At 38.6% G+C, this 17,255-nt stretch overlaps 1 protein-coding gene across 2 annotated transcripts in view; it reads right to left on the reverse strand.

The window, feature by feature from the left end:
• Positions 1–1,817: 1,817 nt before the first annotated feature.
• Positions 1,818–17,255, reverse strand: part of PTDSS1 (phosphatidylserine synthase 1) — a 54,159-nt gene continuing 38,721 nt past the window's right edge. For both annotated transcript variants that reach the window (XM_073330515.2, XM_073330516.2), the window contains exons 10-13: positions 8,952–9,051; positions 8,429–8,497; positions 7,796–7,865; positions 1,818–6,254 (exon numbers count right to left, since the gene is read on the reverse strand). In XM_073330515.2, coding sequence (XP_073186616.1) covers positions 6,145–6,254; positions 7,796–7,865; positions 8,429–8,497; positions 8,952–9,051 — 349 coding nt within the window. In that variant the 3' untranslated portion in view covers positions 1,818–6,144. The remainder of the gene's footprint in view (positions 6,255–7,795; positions 7,866–8,428; positions 8,498–8,951; positions 9,052–17,255) is intronic.

The raw sequence follows: 17,255 nt of genomic DNA on the forward strand, positions 1-17,255 counted from the left end.
TCCAAAGACTATTTTTAAGCTGTCAAGGTGAAAGCTACCGTTTAACGTTTTAATTAAAATGCTTCCAAAACCTATTCGTGTGTGTGTGTTTTGCGTTGGTTATTTTTTTAGTAAGTATAACATTCTTTGATAACAGTAACAGTTTGTAGGTCTGTGTGGACAGTGTATGTAATTGAAGTCAATGGGAGCTGCAGATTCCTTTGAAACATCAGGCTGGGATGAATGAAGTTAGCCACCCAAAATTACAAAGCAACTTTTGAAAATTCAGGGCCTTATTTTGTATTTGTAAGAAGGCATCACCTAGAGGCCCCATCTAAGACTGGTTCCTGCTTGTGCCAGGAACCATATATATATATACACAGAAGGGAGACCGTTCATGCCCTGATGAGACAACAATTCAAGTTGATATCAAGCGTTTTGGGAAAATACACACTTGGGATATTTAGATGAAATTATGCAGATTTTATCAATGTGCATTTTCAAAGCAAGTCACCAAGCACTTAAAACTTCCCCCATCTGATGTAATATCTGTTTATCTAAAGCTCATTCTGTAAAGTCCATACAAGTACTGTGTGTTTAAAAAAACAAACAGAAAACCCACACAAAATAAGTCATCAGGACCCTTCATTTTTATCTGCAACCTTAAAAGTATGAAAAAATACTAAAATTAAATCCATATGGTACACAGCAGTATAGTCTGGGACTTGCATTATTGCTGATTATAGGAATTCAGTGTTTATAATTTGCATTCTTTCCCAGGCCTTTTTTTGGGGGGGAAGTGAAGAGCTGAGGTTTATGCTCTTGCCAGATCATAAATCAGACTCTAGAACAGAGTGGGAGCTTTAAAGACCGCCCCGTTGGGTGAAGTGTTATGTTCCCAAGCTTGAGGAGACCAGGCCTGCAGTTTGACAATGGAAACACTAGGATAAGATCTACAGTGGAGACACACCAGGAGCCTATGACAAAGCGATCTTGAAACACTTTATAAGTCCATGCCGCTAACTCGGAGTTCAACATGGAACCACACTGTACAATAAACCATAAATTTTTTAAAGGATGAGGAAATTCAGGATTACACAAATTCTACTGAGGATGAATCCCGTTGTCAGTAATGAACCAACATATGAAGAACAGTGAAAATACCAGTGCAACCATGTAAACAAAACAGAGCTGAGCTCACTACAGTTCACAGCTTTCAAGAAGGGAATGGAAGAATCATTCCTCTCCAGTTTCCAGTGAATGTGCCTGAAAAAAATTTAGAATCAGTCTTCAGTACGAGCTGTGAAAGTGGAGAGGATAAGCGAAAACGTCCATTGTTCCAGAGATTATTCAATAAGGGCCAAATCCTCCTCCCACTGAAATCAATGGCATCCATTACCCATTTTGCTGTGAATTGCGAGGTTTTATGTTCTGAAATCTTTTGGGGGAGGTACTCTGAGGCCTTCCTGGCCTGTGATTAACGTATCATAAAAGCATAAGAACACAAGAATGGTCCACCTAGCTCAGTATCCTGTCTTCCAATAGTCGCCTATGCCAGGTGCTTCAGAGGGAATGAACAGAACAGGTAATCATCAAGTGATCCATCCTGGCACCCATATCCAGCTTCTGGCAAACAGAGGCTAGGGACACTATCAATGCCCATCCTGGCTAACAGCCATTGATGGACCTGTCCTCCGTAAATTTATCTAGTTCTTTTTGAACGCTGTTATAGTCTTGGCCTTCACAACATCCTCTGGCAAAGAGGATTATATATATATGACAATACAACTCTTTTTGCTTTTCTACTTTTCACATTTCCTTCTTTTTAGCATTGAAAACCTCTCCTGTTCCTGAGAAAAGATACACACAATTAAACAAGCAGAGCTGTACATATTGTTTGTATTCACTATCCAGATGCAGCAGTGCACATGGCTGGTTGTAAATTACAAGTCCTGTATCTCACATGTAAAACAGGCCGTGGTTTTGCAGACAGTGAGTATCAGCATTGCGAGTGTGTCTTTCAGAAAGCTTCTCATGATAGAACATAGGCCTCAATTTGTGCCTGCAGTGTCTAGACACTGTGCTGCCTGGTGCTTTTAGCATATTTCAATAGCAAATAGCTACCTTTAACACACAGTTTTTATACAGTATAAGAACAGTGCTGCTGCTGCAGCAACTACATCGGCTGTGAAAACTAAGCCTAAGTATTCCTGTTATCCAAATGTTGCTATTGTACTTCACTGATGGAGGCATGAGCAAAAGCCCACCTTCTAATAACCTGGGTCTTCCAGTTCACTTTCTGTTCACTTTAGAAGGTCTGCAATCAAAGCCACTATATGACAACTCACTTCTTTCCATATCTTTGTGGTCTGCAATAATAAAGTAACATATCCAAAATGCAAAACGAATAGCCAGGTTTACTAGAACAGCGGTATTCTGCCTGCTAGAAACCTGAGAAGTAGCGTCAGAAACAAGAGAAAGCTCTGATATTGCTGATGTATTTTAAAAGTCTGCTCTCCTCCCAAGTAGCAGATTGCAGTGAGACCTGAGAGTGCTTGAGCCTTGGTTCTGTGATGGAAGTGGATGAACGTGTCAGCCTGCAACTAGGCATATAAAAAATAACAGCTTCCAACAAGTGATCACCTGCTGTGCCCTGTTGTATATAGATGACAAACGCATAGTGGTGACATGAGTTGTTTTACTGAACTACTGCAAAATACGATGCTTCGCAATCAGTACAGAGCAATTCTATTGAAAACAATGTTAAATACGTGGTAATTGGTATTGGCACATATTGTTTGTATTCACTATCCAGACGCAGCATTTACTACATTATCACACTATCTTGTAATCATGTAGTAAATACCAAGGCTTTAATAGATGAAACAGCAAACTATTTTCTTCACAGCCGAGTAACAAAAGAACAACAGAAATCAAGCTCCTCCATGTATTTTATTAGATACTGTGTTTGATTTATACAGCTCTCCATCCAGCTTTAATACTGGCAGCTGGTAGTGAGGTTCACTTTTGGTGGCTTCCGGTTCATTTTATACCCTTCCAGCATTCCCCATCCTGAAAACTGTCTACTGCTATTAAATTCACTCAGTGTTGTAAAGTGTTGCCACTATCCTCTGCTTATGCCATGCTGGACTGAATTAGCCCCCCTTCAATGACTGACATTGAGTAACGTCTCTGGAGGGCAAATTCAGTCCTTTCAACGGCAGGGAATAGCTTGTTTTAAAACTGGAGGACAGAATAATAGGAGAGAGAAAAAAATAAAAGGAAGGCAAGATGAGAAAACATGGAAGGACAAAGAATGGGTAAAAAAGGGACAGTGCATTTGTAACAGTAACAATGACTATTCAAGCAGCGGAATTCTTGATACAAGGAAATTAGTTAATGTAACAGCTCAAGTTATTCATCATTCTCACTGGCCATTGCACATGGACTGTATGTGGAGTTCAGCGATAAGGGGGGAAATGATAATTACTTCAGATTTACAGCAGTGATCAAAAGCACCATCCTATCTGTGCCAATGCAAGGCCCATTGCCATGGAAAATGGAGTGGAAATAGCACTTGTCAGCCAGAGGATTAATTGTCAGAACACTTGTCAATCTCAGCCAGGATTGCTGATGGAGTGCAGAAGGTGCCATTTTTCAAACTGCGTAAAAGACTCTACTTAATTCCCCCCCTGCATCCCCAACTCTCCCTTTAATTTCAAAAAAGTAAAAACAAAGAACACACTGGGAAAACGTGAAAGATGTTTTTTCTGCACATTCCTTTTCCATAGGCATTATGAGTTGAAGGTCCTGACCTATGTTTTACTGGTCAGACCTGTGCTAGTGTAACAGAATTCAGAAGTCAGAACCTTCAACAGATGAACCTTCAACTTTCTTCATATTTCCTTTTTAAAATTTTTAGGGTCCAATTCACAAATGTGAGCACCAATTCTGCACTTGCAAAACATTCACATATACCCACTGTGTGTGGGAAATGGATAACTGTACACATAAGCCCCAGTTTACACAAGCCACGGTGTGTTTTATATGTACAATGCGAGTATGCACATATTTTGCAAGTACAAAACAGGCTCTTACCTTTGAAAAACTGTGTCCTTTAAAATAAAAATTATACATGTGACATACAAAATGTAAACATGATGTTAAACTTCAGCTTCCTGCTTTGGTACTGAATCAATAGGAAAAACAATTCACAATGCCATCCTCAGTCTTGCAGTGACTGAATTATAAACAAGTGACATATAAAAGTAACAAATTCGAATAGCCAAAGAAACTTGCAAATACATTCAACAACAAGCAGCATGCTAAGAACAAATGGAGATGCCACAGACCACAGCTTTGGTAATATAAATGAAAAGAGAATTTTTGTAGAAAAATCCAAAGAAGTCTTCCAGGCCTTTTTTCCTATAAAATTCAACATAGTTGCAGAAAAATGACATAGCAGCCTTCAATACAATTTAGTTGTTAAGTTGTACATTTGTGTTGGACTGAAGAAAATTAAAAGGGCTTCCAATGAGTTAGGCAGCAGCATAAGTGTATTCCAAATGTTGATAATCTGTGGCACATAGGTCGTCATGGAATACACATAGGATGGTTTTCCTATTTACAGTATCATACACTTGTATGATAAAGTCTTTACAGCATTTTACTTTACTAGTACATAATGTGTGGCAAATCACAGTAACATTTCTCAGAAATTAAATCTTAGTTATTACAAGGACTAGTGACTCATGGATGTTATTTATTTGTCTTAACCTGTCTGCTTTGCTGAGCTCTCTAAGGTTATAGGCTCCACAACCCAGTTGGCACCAAAAAAAAAAAAAAAAAAATCAAAAATCTGATAACTTAGTTCAGGAACTAACTGATTTCGCAGGTTTACTTAAAGAACAATCGTTATGCTAGCTGCAGTTTGAGGGAATCACCCACTTTGAGACCATAATTAGTATGGATGTTTCAAATATGTGGTTTATTTGCTGTTTGCTGTTTGATAGCATGTTAGGAAATAGGAAAACACTGTATAAACAGAAGGGGTCATATTGTGTGACCCCTTCTACTCTCAGCAACACAATGAGTCTTTACGAATGATTGTAAACTTACAAAAAAGTGAGCTGCAGTACTTTGTGAAGAAGCTGCCCATCATCAGACTGGGCAGTACCAAAAGCCCTCAAGCTGCCTTTAACATGAATCTTATTTAAAACTTGAGGCAAAGCAAGGGACAAGTATTTTACAAAGTATGACGCAACTGAAAGAGTAATGGCTACTAGTACCGTACACAACACTACGTGCAGCTAATGGCAGCAAATACATAGCAGTAAATGGGGGGGGAGGTGTGTGTAAACTGAACAATACAACATCTGCCCCTGGGGTCAACAGGTACAGTCCTCACTACTGTGTAACAGGTTTCATATATGCATTGGTAGTAGGCTTTAACAAACAGGATAGGGAACAGAATCAGAAACAAGGAAACATTTGAAATTAACTCTGCAATCTTTCTAAGAAATCTGGACACATACCCCAGTTGGTAAAATCCTGCCACCGAGTGGAGATTTTTTAAATAAAAATGAGCAATTGGATAGAAATATGGAATTTTTTTTAAATACTTAAAATAAAAAGAACCATTAGTATGGAAAAGTTTAGTTGTCTGATTTTAATCAAAGATTGTGTATGTTTCAAAACAAAGAAACTAATCAAAACAAAGACACAAAAACAACCAATCAATCCCCTGGCGTTCCCCTGGTGTTCCCCCCCCCCCCCCAAACATCTGGTTATCATCCATTAACCTTTGGGTTAATGTTCTCAACTAACAAAGACATTAAAAATGCAAATCGGGATACCTGAACATACACCTTTACATACCTGCCAAGAGCAAACTATTTTTCCTTTCAACATACTACTACTTGTTTCTGAATGCCAAGTGCTGAAGAAATTAGATTTAAGTCAGTGAATGGCACGTGGCAACAGGCAATGATCTGCAATACACTGATGGCTACATCTTAAAAGGTACTAAGACCCTTCGGTTGCTGCAAACATTTCCCACCCATCTTCCACCTGTTTCTTATTAACCTTCTAATAGGTAATTCAGAACCAGGTCCAGTTTTCCTTCTCATGTCTAGGCACACTCTGGAACATCTTTAGAGACTGATCTTATTTCTTGCCAATTCCATTGGTTACTTTTGTTTTGGAATGACGATTTCTTCTTCTAGATGAATGGCTCTCAGTGTTGCCTGAATGTTTTGGTGGACTATCTTCAGTACCTACAAAGAAATCAAAATTAATTTAAGATTTGGAGCTGACTGTTGAAAGCAATTCTTTACTGTTTTAGTTTTTAAGGTTTCCTAGATATGTAACGTTTAAACTAATTATTTCAGGCTGAAACTATTTGTTTGATACTAGCACTCCATCTAGTGGCCAAATTAAAACATTTATTCTGTCAGCGTCTGCAAGGCAACTTAAAAAATTTAACAAATTAAAATGTGATGCAGAAGTGTCCCTCATTTACACTGATGTCACTCATTTTAATTTGCCATCTCCCTCATACTGTTGATAATTTTTTACATTAGAAATTAAGAACCATGAACCTGAGGTTGAAGAGAATTATGGAACGAATTCTCACATCACCAAGTTTCCTGCATGAATAATTGTTTAGTATCTCTCATTTTGGATCTTTGTCACACACATTGGGCCTGTGCAGGTGTAGAGGTCTGATGATGATTAATATACACTGGCATTAACCTCATGCACACTTTAGCAGAAAATTTGCTATTGAGCAGATAACTCTGATGAAGTCAGGGGACACGGTCAAAGTTTTTAGACCAACAATTAGAGTTTTTTCTTTTCCTATGCTTGAAAAATCTATTTTAATGTATGTATTTTTCTAAAGAAATCAATACGCTTCTTTAAATAACAAACCAAAAAGAAATCAATACAGGCAACTTAGGAAATCTGTGTATGCAACTGAAGAAAAACACATTTAAGTGCTTCAAGTGTCAGGATTCCAGGAAGTTGAAATGAAAAGAAAATATTGTTTTAATGTTGTAAATACACCTGGAGTGTAACCTCTAAATGCTAGTTTCCAGATGCTAATCTTGCCCTTTTTCCACAGGAAGGTCCTCACTAAAGTGTAAGAAGGAGAAAACAGGCTGCCTACTTGACTTTCATTGCAATAAAAAATGGCTGACTAAATGTCCGTGTGGACCCTGCTGAACTGCATTAAGTTCTTTAACTAACGAATATACTTTGATCTAGTTCTCTTTGAAACAAAACGCACATCAGTAGGGTCCACACAGACAGCTAGTCTGTGGCAGGCTAGTGCAGGTAGACTGGCACCCCAACTTGCCATGAACTAAATGTTCATGTAGTCAAGCCCTTAGTAAGTGTCAGTAGGAACATAAGCTCCTGGGCACATACCTGCCTGCTCACTAATAAGCAGGCATAAAAGCACATTTCACATTGTTCACCTGAAGCCATACAGGGGATGTTCAGTGAGAAAACCTGCCCAACGAGGTTGTGAAATTCTCTAATCTCAAACATTCGCTGTCAGGAAGGAATGGAACAGCAACAGGTGGAGGAGACATTTGTTCCATTAAAAATTGAATCACATTCTAACGAAAGGAAAGAAAATCAGTGGGGAAAAATAAAAGTGGCTTTGCAGCCTATTTCTATATGCACTTGAATTGCGAGGGTCAGAAAGTAAATCAAAGAACCTATACTGCAGGTTTCTTAAGCTACATTTATTAGGACTGAGCTGTATTCCCAGTGATATGACACTGAAAATGTGCATGCAAAGCAGCAGTACCTTTAGTGAATTTAGAATGAAGCCATGAGGCATCTGGGCTGTATGGACTGTCCTCGCTTTCCGACAAGGTCTGTAAAGACAAGGAGGACACACGTCATGGGGAGGCTGAGTCAATTTCTACTTCTCCTCTCCACTACATTTTCGGTTAGGACTTGTAGCATTAAAGCTGCAGCAAGAATTCTGACGAAAATGCTAATGGAAGTAAAGGCCTTTCCCCATCTTGTTATCAAGCACAAATAGCTGATACAACAATGGGACCGTAAAATGGCAATAAAGCAACAGCTCCAAGGTGGTCTGTCCTTTAACAAAGCTTTTCTCAGTATTTTTCATATTCTTCTGATCTTTTCACGTAGACAGTGGAGACATTAGTTATTTATTATTCCAGTCTTTGATAAAGTTCCAGCCCTATTTTGTATAGCTAGGATTACCGTGCTCCTTGGAGACAACACCACACTTCGGGCTCACTCCAAAGCCAACTGACTTCAATGGAAGTGTTTCCAACTCACTTCAAAGGACTCTGGATCACAACCTTGATTCCTGTGTCAGAATTCTCTTTACAAGAACTTATAACAATATGGCTTTGTTGCAGTTTAATTTTGGCTTAAAATAAAAACTGAGTCCCCACCAAAGTACCTTTTCTCGGTGGCCATAGTACTCCGCATACCAAACCATTCCATATAAACACAGGAAAGTCGTAACAGCCTACAAGAGGGTGGAAAAAACAACATAAAAATGTTTATAGAATCATAGAATATCAGGGTTGGAAGGGACCTCAGGAGGTCATCTAGTCCAACCCCCTGCTCAAAGCAGGACCAGAACTTTACAGAACTTTGGGCCAAGATCTCTACTGGTTTAATTGCATTGAGTCAATGCAATTACTCCATTTGAGAGAGTTTGGCCCTTTGTTTCTGAGAATATTAGTAAATTCAATTTGTTTATTAAAGAAAGAGTATTTACAAATTCATAGTAGCATCAATAATTTTCAAAGTATTAGGGCTCATATCTGCAACTCCTACTGGGTTAAGAAGTCCTTACTTACTGAATTCAGCAGGAGTTCTTGTATATGTACACACTACCCAGGTACATAAGGTTTGCAGGATCGAGGCCTCAAGGCATTGCTGGGCACGGTGTTTCATGAACGAGAAGTCTCACTTACCACACAAAGAAGCCAAAACACAACATACAATATTTGTGTTTTGGAGAAGAGCTCTTGACCAAACTTTATGCACACAAAAGCTTCAAGGAAACCAATGACTCTGTGGGCAGAGAAAGAAAAAGGGTGAGGTTATAAATACTGGTGAGGTAAAGAGTCTGGACTCTGTCCACGCTAAATAAGCAGTAGCTTTAGCCAGATTTCTGATGAGCACGCCATTCTTTTGCAGCAGCGTTAGTGTAGAGAACATGGAGAATTCTGGGCTGACAGCCCTCAGAGCTGAAATTCTCTGCTTATCCAAGGTATGGGCACAAAGGGTTCACTGACAGTGAAAGCTTCCCCACACTCTCTGCTAATACGCCTCCATCTTTACCTGCAGGGATAAGATGATCATTCCATTTATTAGAGCTCATGCTCTAATAAATTGGTTAGTCTCTAAGGTGCCACAAGTCCTCCTTTTCTTTTTGCGAATACAGACTAACACGGCTGTTACTCTGAAACATTCCATTTCTATGTCCACTCAACCCACAGGTTCTCTGTTGAGACAGTCAGCTGTACTGTGGGCACTTGTCTACTCCATGCTGGACTGACACCACCAACTCATTTCATGCAGGCCAAACAGCCATTAGATGGTAGATAGTAGCTACTTTACCATCCTAGAATCGTTTCAGCTGGGGAGCCAGAGGTGTAAAGCCATCCCCAATCCCCTGAGCCACCATTCACTCTGGGTGAGTCCCCAGGCTGCCGGCTCCAGTAGTTAGGTTTGATAGACATGTGAAGGTTCTCCCTCAAATTCTCCACCCAGCGATAAGATGGGAAGAGTAGAAAGAGGGTAGCAAGAAGAAAGGGTAGACCTGCCTATTATCAGAGAGCCAGTTCCCTCTCCTAGCTAATATGCATTGGGACATGAGTAGTGGCCACACAAAGCTGAGACTATGCCTTCCTGGCAGAAGGAGGGATTCCAGAATTTTGGCCCCAAGTACACACATGAAAGACATTAAAAATGAAGGTCCAGATCCTCAGTAAATCAGTGCAGTTCCACTGCCATCAAGAGAACTGTACTCATTTACACCACATGATCTGGTCCTGTAAGTTTGAAAACACAGAGAAACAACCTTAATTTTATAAACTTGAAGAGATTAGCGCTTACATTTATGGTACAACTGACATATCTGACAACATCCCAGGAAACAAAGCTTCCACACTTGCTAAGTAGCAGGTGACACAATATCACTGGCATACATGATTAATTCATGGATCAGGCCATAGGCGAGAGAAGATAGGGCAGCTCAGATAGCAGCAAGCAAAGTAAATTTGCAGACAGAAAACACAGCTTCCAAAAGGCTAGGTTTTTCTGGTTTGCTCTTTACAGGAAGATACCATGTAGGTCAATATGAAAACTGTAGGACAACAATGCAACATTTAATTTTGCACCTTGGAGTGCAATTATTCTTTCGATGACTCCTATAAAAATTTGCATATATAATCTGCAGCTGCTTACACATGTAAAATATTGTTTGATCCAAGTGATACTGAACATTGTACATTCATAAACACAAATCCAATTTAGGCACAGCAATAAACCCAAATACTTTACTATAAGACAAAGGGTCAAGTACGGACTGCATTAGTCATTATTAAACATCCTTTTAAAAGGCTGCAGAAAGAAGGGCTTTTTCAGATGCCATTCTTATACCAAAAAATATTCTTCACAAAGGCTGTCAATTTAAAATAGGTCACCAGTTATCAAAAACATCTATTTTAGTCAGTTTATAATTAAATCTTCAAAAGCTCATGGGAACTTGGTGAGAAACTACCATAAGGGGTATATACAATCTATAGCTCATGAGGCAGCTGGATAGGCACTGGTAGCTTAGAATTTCTTATTAACTTGTTGAAACTGAGGTTCTCTAAGAACAATAAAAATAAGTTTTCTCCTCAGAAGTGTGTCCAGAAAGAACTATGAAAAATTAAATGAGACTGATTGGCTTACAATAAAAGTATGCTCACTAAGGACTGGAAAGACTACAAAGAGATGTTATCAGAATATCTGTGAGGGTGTTGGTGGGGGGTGAGGGGAGATTTTGTATGATGTCACAACAGTAAGAGTGTGTGCATGAGGGGAGGAGGGAGGGAGGACAGTTAACAGATGCCTAAGCAAACTACTGGTTTACTGGTCTTCCTAAAGAAACCAACAGAGATGAGAAGGAGTCTAATGGAGTCTCAGGTTCTCATACAGTGGAGATTTCTAAAGCAGAGGATATGAAAAAAGAAGGACTTTCAGTTCTGGTCATCTACCTCAATCTCCATTTGTTGCAGCTGTTTGCTCAGCAGAAAAAGCACATCTATCCCCTCCTCAAATCTCCTTGAAGAGGATATCAAACACCCCGCTTAAGGCAAATCGTTCTGGAATCATGACCTTGAATCACCCTCACTCATCTAAAACTGATACTTTAGAAAAGAGGGTAGATGATGTTGAAGATTTCACAAGAGACTGGATGCAAGACCAGAGTGAAGTTTGAAGTCCGTTAGTGGAGTCCTTATCAATTCATTGTTAAATAGAACTCTAAGAAGAATAATTGTGAGAACATCAGAGCTACCAGAAAAAGTTGAAGGACTTATAGATTCATAGATACTAAGGTCAGAAGGGACTATTATGATCATCTAGTCTGACCTCCTGCACAACGCAGGCCACAGAATTTCACCCACCCACTCCTGTGAAAAACCTCTCACCTATGTCTGAGCTATTGAAGTCCTCAAATCGTGATTTAAAGACTTCAAGGAGCAGAGAATCCTCCAGCAAGTGACTCGTGCCCCATGCTACAGAGGAAGGCGAAAAACCTCCAGGGCCTCTTCCAATCTGCCCTGGAGGAAAATTCTTTCCCGACCCCAAATATGGCGATCAGCTAAACCTTGAGCATATGGGCAAGACTCACGAGCCAGATACTACAGAAAATTCTTTCCTGGGTAACTCAGATCCCAGCCCATCTAACATCCCATCACAGGCCATTAGGCATATTTACCATGAATATTTAAAGATCAATTAATTACCAAAATCATGTTATCCCATCATACCATCTCCTCCATAAACTTATCGAGTTTAATCTTAAAGCCAGATAGATCTTTTGCCCCCACTGCTTCCCTTGGAAGGCTATTTCAAAACTTCACTCCTCTAATGGTTAGAAACCTTCGTCTAATTTCAAGTCTAAACTTCCTGGTGGCCAGTTTATATCCACTTGGTGCACATGCTCTCACATTCCATAGTGATAGGCATCTTCAGATACTTTTTAGCATTAGAAAGCATTGGGTCAAAAGTTTGAAATGCTATTCTGTGTTCTAAAGTTTTTCAGAACGCATTTTAAATGATGTCTGGGCCCCTCCATCTGACTCATCCCATCTTTCTAAAACTTGTATTAAGCACAAATTGGAAGGCAACAAATAAGAAAAGGAGCATGAAGGTAATCTGGAGTCATAAAGACACCTTAAAATTATGACAAAATATACAATATTTGTGATCTTGCAAAGTCTATTCAGATGCACAGAAGTAAATCTTTGACTTGTCAATCAGGATATTTTCTCTTCAGGCAGAAGGGCATAGTTCTTTTTCTTGTCAAAACTTTCTGTAGTTGATCAGGGAGAGAAACGCACATTTTTGATTTTTATGACAAACAGCCACTTTTAAGCAATTCAATTGAGAAAAATAATTTGACTGGGCTAAGTAGGGTGATGAATGTGATAAAAAACTATAAAGAACAAAAATAGAACTTCTGAAGAATCCCTTTCAGATTCTGTTCTTCCTGAACTTCATTCAGGTTTTGTTTAAATATGTTATCTGCATTATCCCCCTTATTTTAGTGAAACTTCTATATTCTTTCAAATGATCATTTACATTTTTTTCCTATTTTAAGGATGATTTTTTTCTGACTGCTCAAGGAAGGTTTTTTTTGTTTTTTTTTTAATTTGTGATGAAGCTTTTTCAAGGAGAGATGAGGCTGTTAAATTCAGCTAGTGGTAAAGTTTCTGCTCCTCCTAATTCTGAATGTTCAATTTATAAGCACAAAAGCACAAACTTATGTCCCTTTTTGGCAATAATTTTTTTTAATGATTTGATATTATCTGACTACAGTCTAAACACTTCCATAGTAATCTATTTATTAGACAGCTCTCTTCTTACCAGGGAAACTTCTATTTAAATTTTCTTTAAAATGCATTTTCTTGCTGATTGTCAGTCACCCTATGATCTTTTTACAAATCAGATATCAATGACTGAGACTATTAAATCCCCTTCCATGCACAGAGCTTCTTTATACATTTTGATTTATAGAACACACCTAACCTGACACTCCAGATGTACACACAATGCAGTCTTTAAAAACCCTATATAAAACAAAAATCAAGTTTAACCTAATCTGAATCTACTCATCCTTACTCAGCCCTGAAAAAAATACTACAATAAAGAAACAGGGTTTGCAACATGCTGTGAAGGTCAAAACCTGTGTCAGACCAAAAGAGTCTGCGGAATTTCCACTGTGAACTTCATCTTCCCAGCCCCCAAAATAATTATTTCTAGAGCTTGTCATCTTGAGTGTGTCATCACAATCTCTGGGTTAAAAACTAAGAGGAGAGGATCTTTCCGAGATACACAGAATACAAACAGTAAAGAGAGTGTTATAGATCAATGCCAACACCCTGACTTGCATGAAACGGAAGCCAGTAGAGTCTCTGCAGTGCAGGTGTAATGTGTTTCCTGCGGGAAGTACTGGTAAGTAGGTGGGGAGCTGCATTCAATACCAGCTGAAATTACCCAACTTGTCTTCATAATTCTGTCAAGGCAACATTACCCTCTTGTAATTTCATAATCTGCCCTAAAAAGGTAACGAAAGAACTAGACTTTCCATGCTGAGCTAGATAACACAACTGTACAGAAGTATGTTAACACAGGTTTTGAAGCAATAATGAACAGTCTAGCAAACTATGAACTGTAGGGTGCGTTTTTGGATTCATGTACAAAGGTGCATGTTTCTAATCTATTATTGACATTAATGAGGGTTCCTGTGCTTAAATCTCCATAGATGGACATTAAAATACAGCCCTGACTGTGAATATGCGAAGGATACCTTACACTTGTTGAAGGACCCCAGACTATAACAGGTTGCAGAGTAGCAGCCGTGTTAGTCTATATTCGCAAAAAGGAAAGGAGGACTTATGGCACCTTAGAAACTAACAAATTTATTTGAGCATAAGCTTATGCTGTAGCTCACGAAAACTTATGCTCAAATAAATTTGTTAGTCTCTAAGATGCCAGAAGTCCTCCTTTTCTTTTTGCGAACTGTAACAGACAGTGTGTCCACTCTTCTCCCAAGAAAGAGCAATGAAAGGAATCCACCAATACCACTTGTCAGTTGGTGAGAAGGGCCGCTACTGAGCATGTTTGGTTTTCTCCCTCTGACAGGGGAATGTCTGCACTGATCCCATGAAGCTTCAAATCTCCAACAGTCCATGGAGATTGAGAGGTTTTACATCAACAATGCAAACAGACCTTTACTTAACTGAAATGATACAGTAAAACTACATATAGAGAAAGGATAGCAAAAAGGATACTGTACTTCTTACATTTTTCATCTTTTGTCAGGAGTACATAAAAACATTAGACATTTTCCTATAAGAAGCATGCAGAAGCTGTTCTAGCAGTGGTTGAAAATAAATTTTAAAAGCAACTGCCCTTCAAAATAAATTTAAAGAAAAATCAAATGATCACAGAGAACAAAAAACAGACCCCCGTCTGCATCAGGTAAATCAATTTTGTGGACAAAAGAAACGATTAGACATTTAAGAAGGACCAGGTGTTAAATTGTGGCTCTCTTGAAGTCACTGGCAAACTCTCCTCCACTTCAGTGGGACCAGAATTTCACCCTGGTCTCTACTTAAAAGCAATTATTCAAGTCCTTACTGGTCCAAATACTTTGATTCTTTTAAAAAAAATTTTGCTCTAAGGGACTATATCCTGCTAAATTCTTCCACTTCTCTAAATGATATAGTGATGCCAAGCAAACTAGTGTTCACATTCAATCTCCAAGAGACACAACATTACCAAAACAGTAAGGAGTTTCTTGGCACATTTCCCTTTGGTCTGAAATGTACAAGTATACTGATGATCCATTAGTGTGTGCATATTCATGCCACTTCTTGATCCATTCTTTAAGAAAAGAAACCTAATCCATTTTGTGAAAGATTAAACAGCTTTCTCTGCCCAGAATAAAGTCAGTCTATCTTAAAAGAATCAATGACATATAGCTAAAAGCTGCCTTTTATCTTCCTATATTGTTTGGCCACATTTGTTCACATATAGGACCCACTCAAGAAAAAGAAAACTGGAACTTGTACATTTAGCATCAAGAAGCTCTATCCCTCAAACCTGCAGCCAAAACCTCAGAACCTAAATTAAAGCCTGCACTACACTTAAGCACCCTTAAGAGGATATATGAATATAATAAAAAGGTTCCTTCATTGAACACATAATAGCTCTTCAGTGAAAGACTTTTGCTTAATGTTCTCACCAACTTTGTGTGGGTATTTCAGGTGCTAGAAATTCATTGCTTAAAAGGGATGTCCATTTGTTCAGATTCTTGTTTAACATTTTTATTTTACTAGTGCTTGTTATATAAAATATCCACATGCCGTTCAAAGTCTGAACCACCCCCTATGACCTAGCTATATTAGGATTTTATATAATTTACAGGATTGCCAACCACAAGCATACCAATTTTTGTATATAAATTAGATTAAAAGAAACCAAACAGCTTTTAGGTTTTTTATTTACTTTCTTATGATTGAGCCTTTAGGGTTCACATTTTCCAGCTTTGTTCCACATTCATGAGGGTTATAAACTTCCTTTTAAATTAAAACTAAGATTCTTACTTAGTCAGATGATTCTAGGAGCTGGGGCTATCAGAGAAACACCAAATACCATATGACTTCTGATAAAATCACAAGAGTTGGCAGCAATATTAAATGTATATATTTGTGGTACCTAAGCACTGTACAAAATTAAAGAACATAAAAGCCTAGAACAAAATGGTGTTTTAGTAAGCAAAAGTACCCAAGTTCAAACGACTGACATGTGAGTGTGTGACTTATTCAGCTCTCTAGAACAATGGCTCTTGACCAGAGGTCTGGAGCCCCCCTGGGGGGGCCAGGAGACGTTTCAGAGGATCCACCAAAATAAACCAGAGAGGGGCCAGCATTAGACTTGCGGGGTGCCCAGGGCAGAAAGCCAAAGCCTGAGCCCCACCACCCTGGGCTGAAGCCGAAGCCTGACCAACTTAGCTTTCCGGGGCCCCGGGCAACTGCCCTGTGTGCTACCCCCTAACACTGGTGGCTTTTAATCTACTGGATATACAGAAAAATAGTTGTGGCACAGGTGGGCCGTGGATTTTTTATAGCATGTTAGGAAGGCCTCAGAAAGAAAAAGGTTGGGGACCTCTGCTCTAGAACATCTTAAATTGCAGTGAGAAATATGCCATATACTGTATTTTGATTTTCTTTTATCATCTCTTCCAATGTTTTTTACTGTGCTAAACAATATAGTACTCAGATAAATAGGAAGTGACCCTCATTTGGGGAATCTTCTGATGTTTCAGAGTTTAATTAACCGCAATTAAAAAAATTAATCATGATTAATCACACTGTTAAACAATAGAATACCAATTGAAATTTATTAAATATTTTTGGCTGTTTTTCTACATTTTCAAATATTTTGATTTCTATTACAACACAGAATACAAAGTGTAAAGTGCTCACTTTATATTATTATTTTTATTACAAATATTTGCACTGTAAAAATGATTAACGAAAGAAATAGTATTTTTCAATTCACCCCAGACAAGTACCGTAGTGCAATCTTTTTATCATGAAAGCGTACCTTACAAACGTAGATTTTTTTGTGTTACATAACAGCACTCAAAAACAAAACAATGTAAAACTTTAGAGCCTACAAGCCCACTCAGTCCTACTTCTTGTTCAGCCAATTGCTAAGACAAACAAGTTTTTTTACATTTATGGGAGATACTGCTGACTGCTTCCTATTTACATCGCCTGAAAGTGAGAACAGGCGTTCGCACGGCACTTTTGTAGCCAGCATTGCAAGGTATTTATGTGCCAGATATACTAAACATTCATATGCCCCTTCATGATTCAATCACCATTCCAGAGGACATGCTTCCATGCTGATGATGCTCGTTAAAAAAATAATGCATTAATTAAATTTGTGACTGAGCTCCTTGGGGGAGAACTGTATGCGCCTCCTGT

The sequence above is a fragment of the Lepidochelys kempii genome, chromosome 2, assembly GCF_965140285.1.
Source record: "Lepidochelys kempii isolate rLepKem1 chromosome 2, rLepKem1.hap1, whole genome shotgun sequence".
Lineage (NCBI taxonomy): Eukaryota > Metazoa > Chordata > Testudines > Cheloniidae > Lepidochelys > Lepidochelys kempii.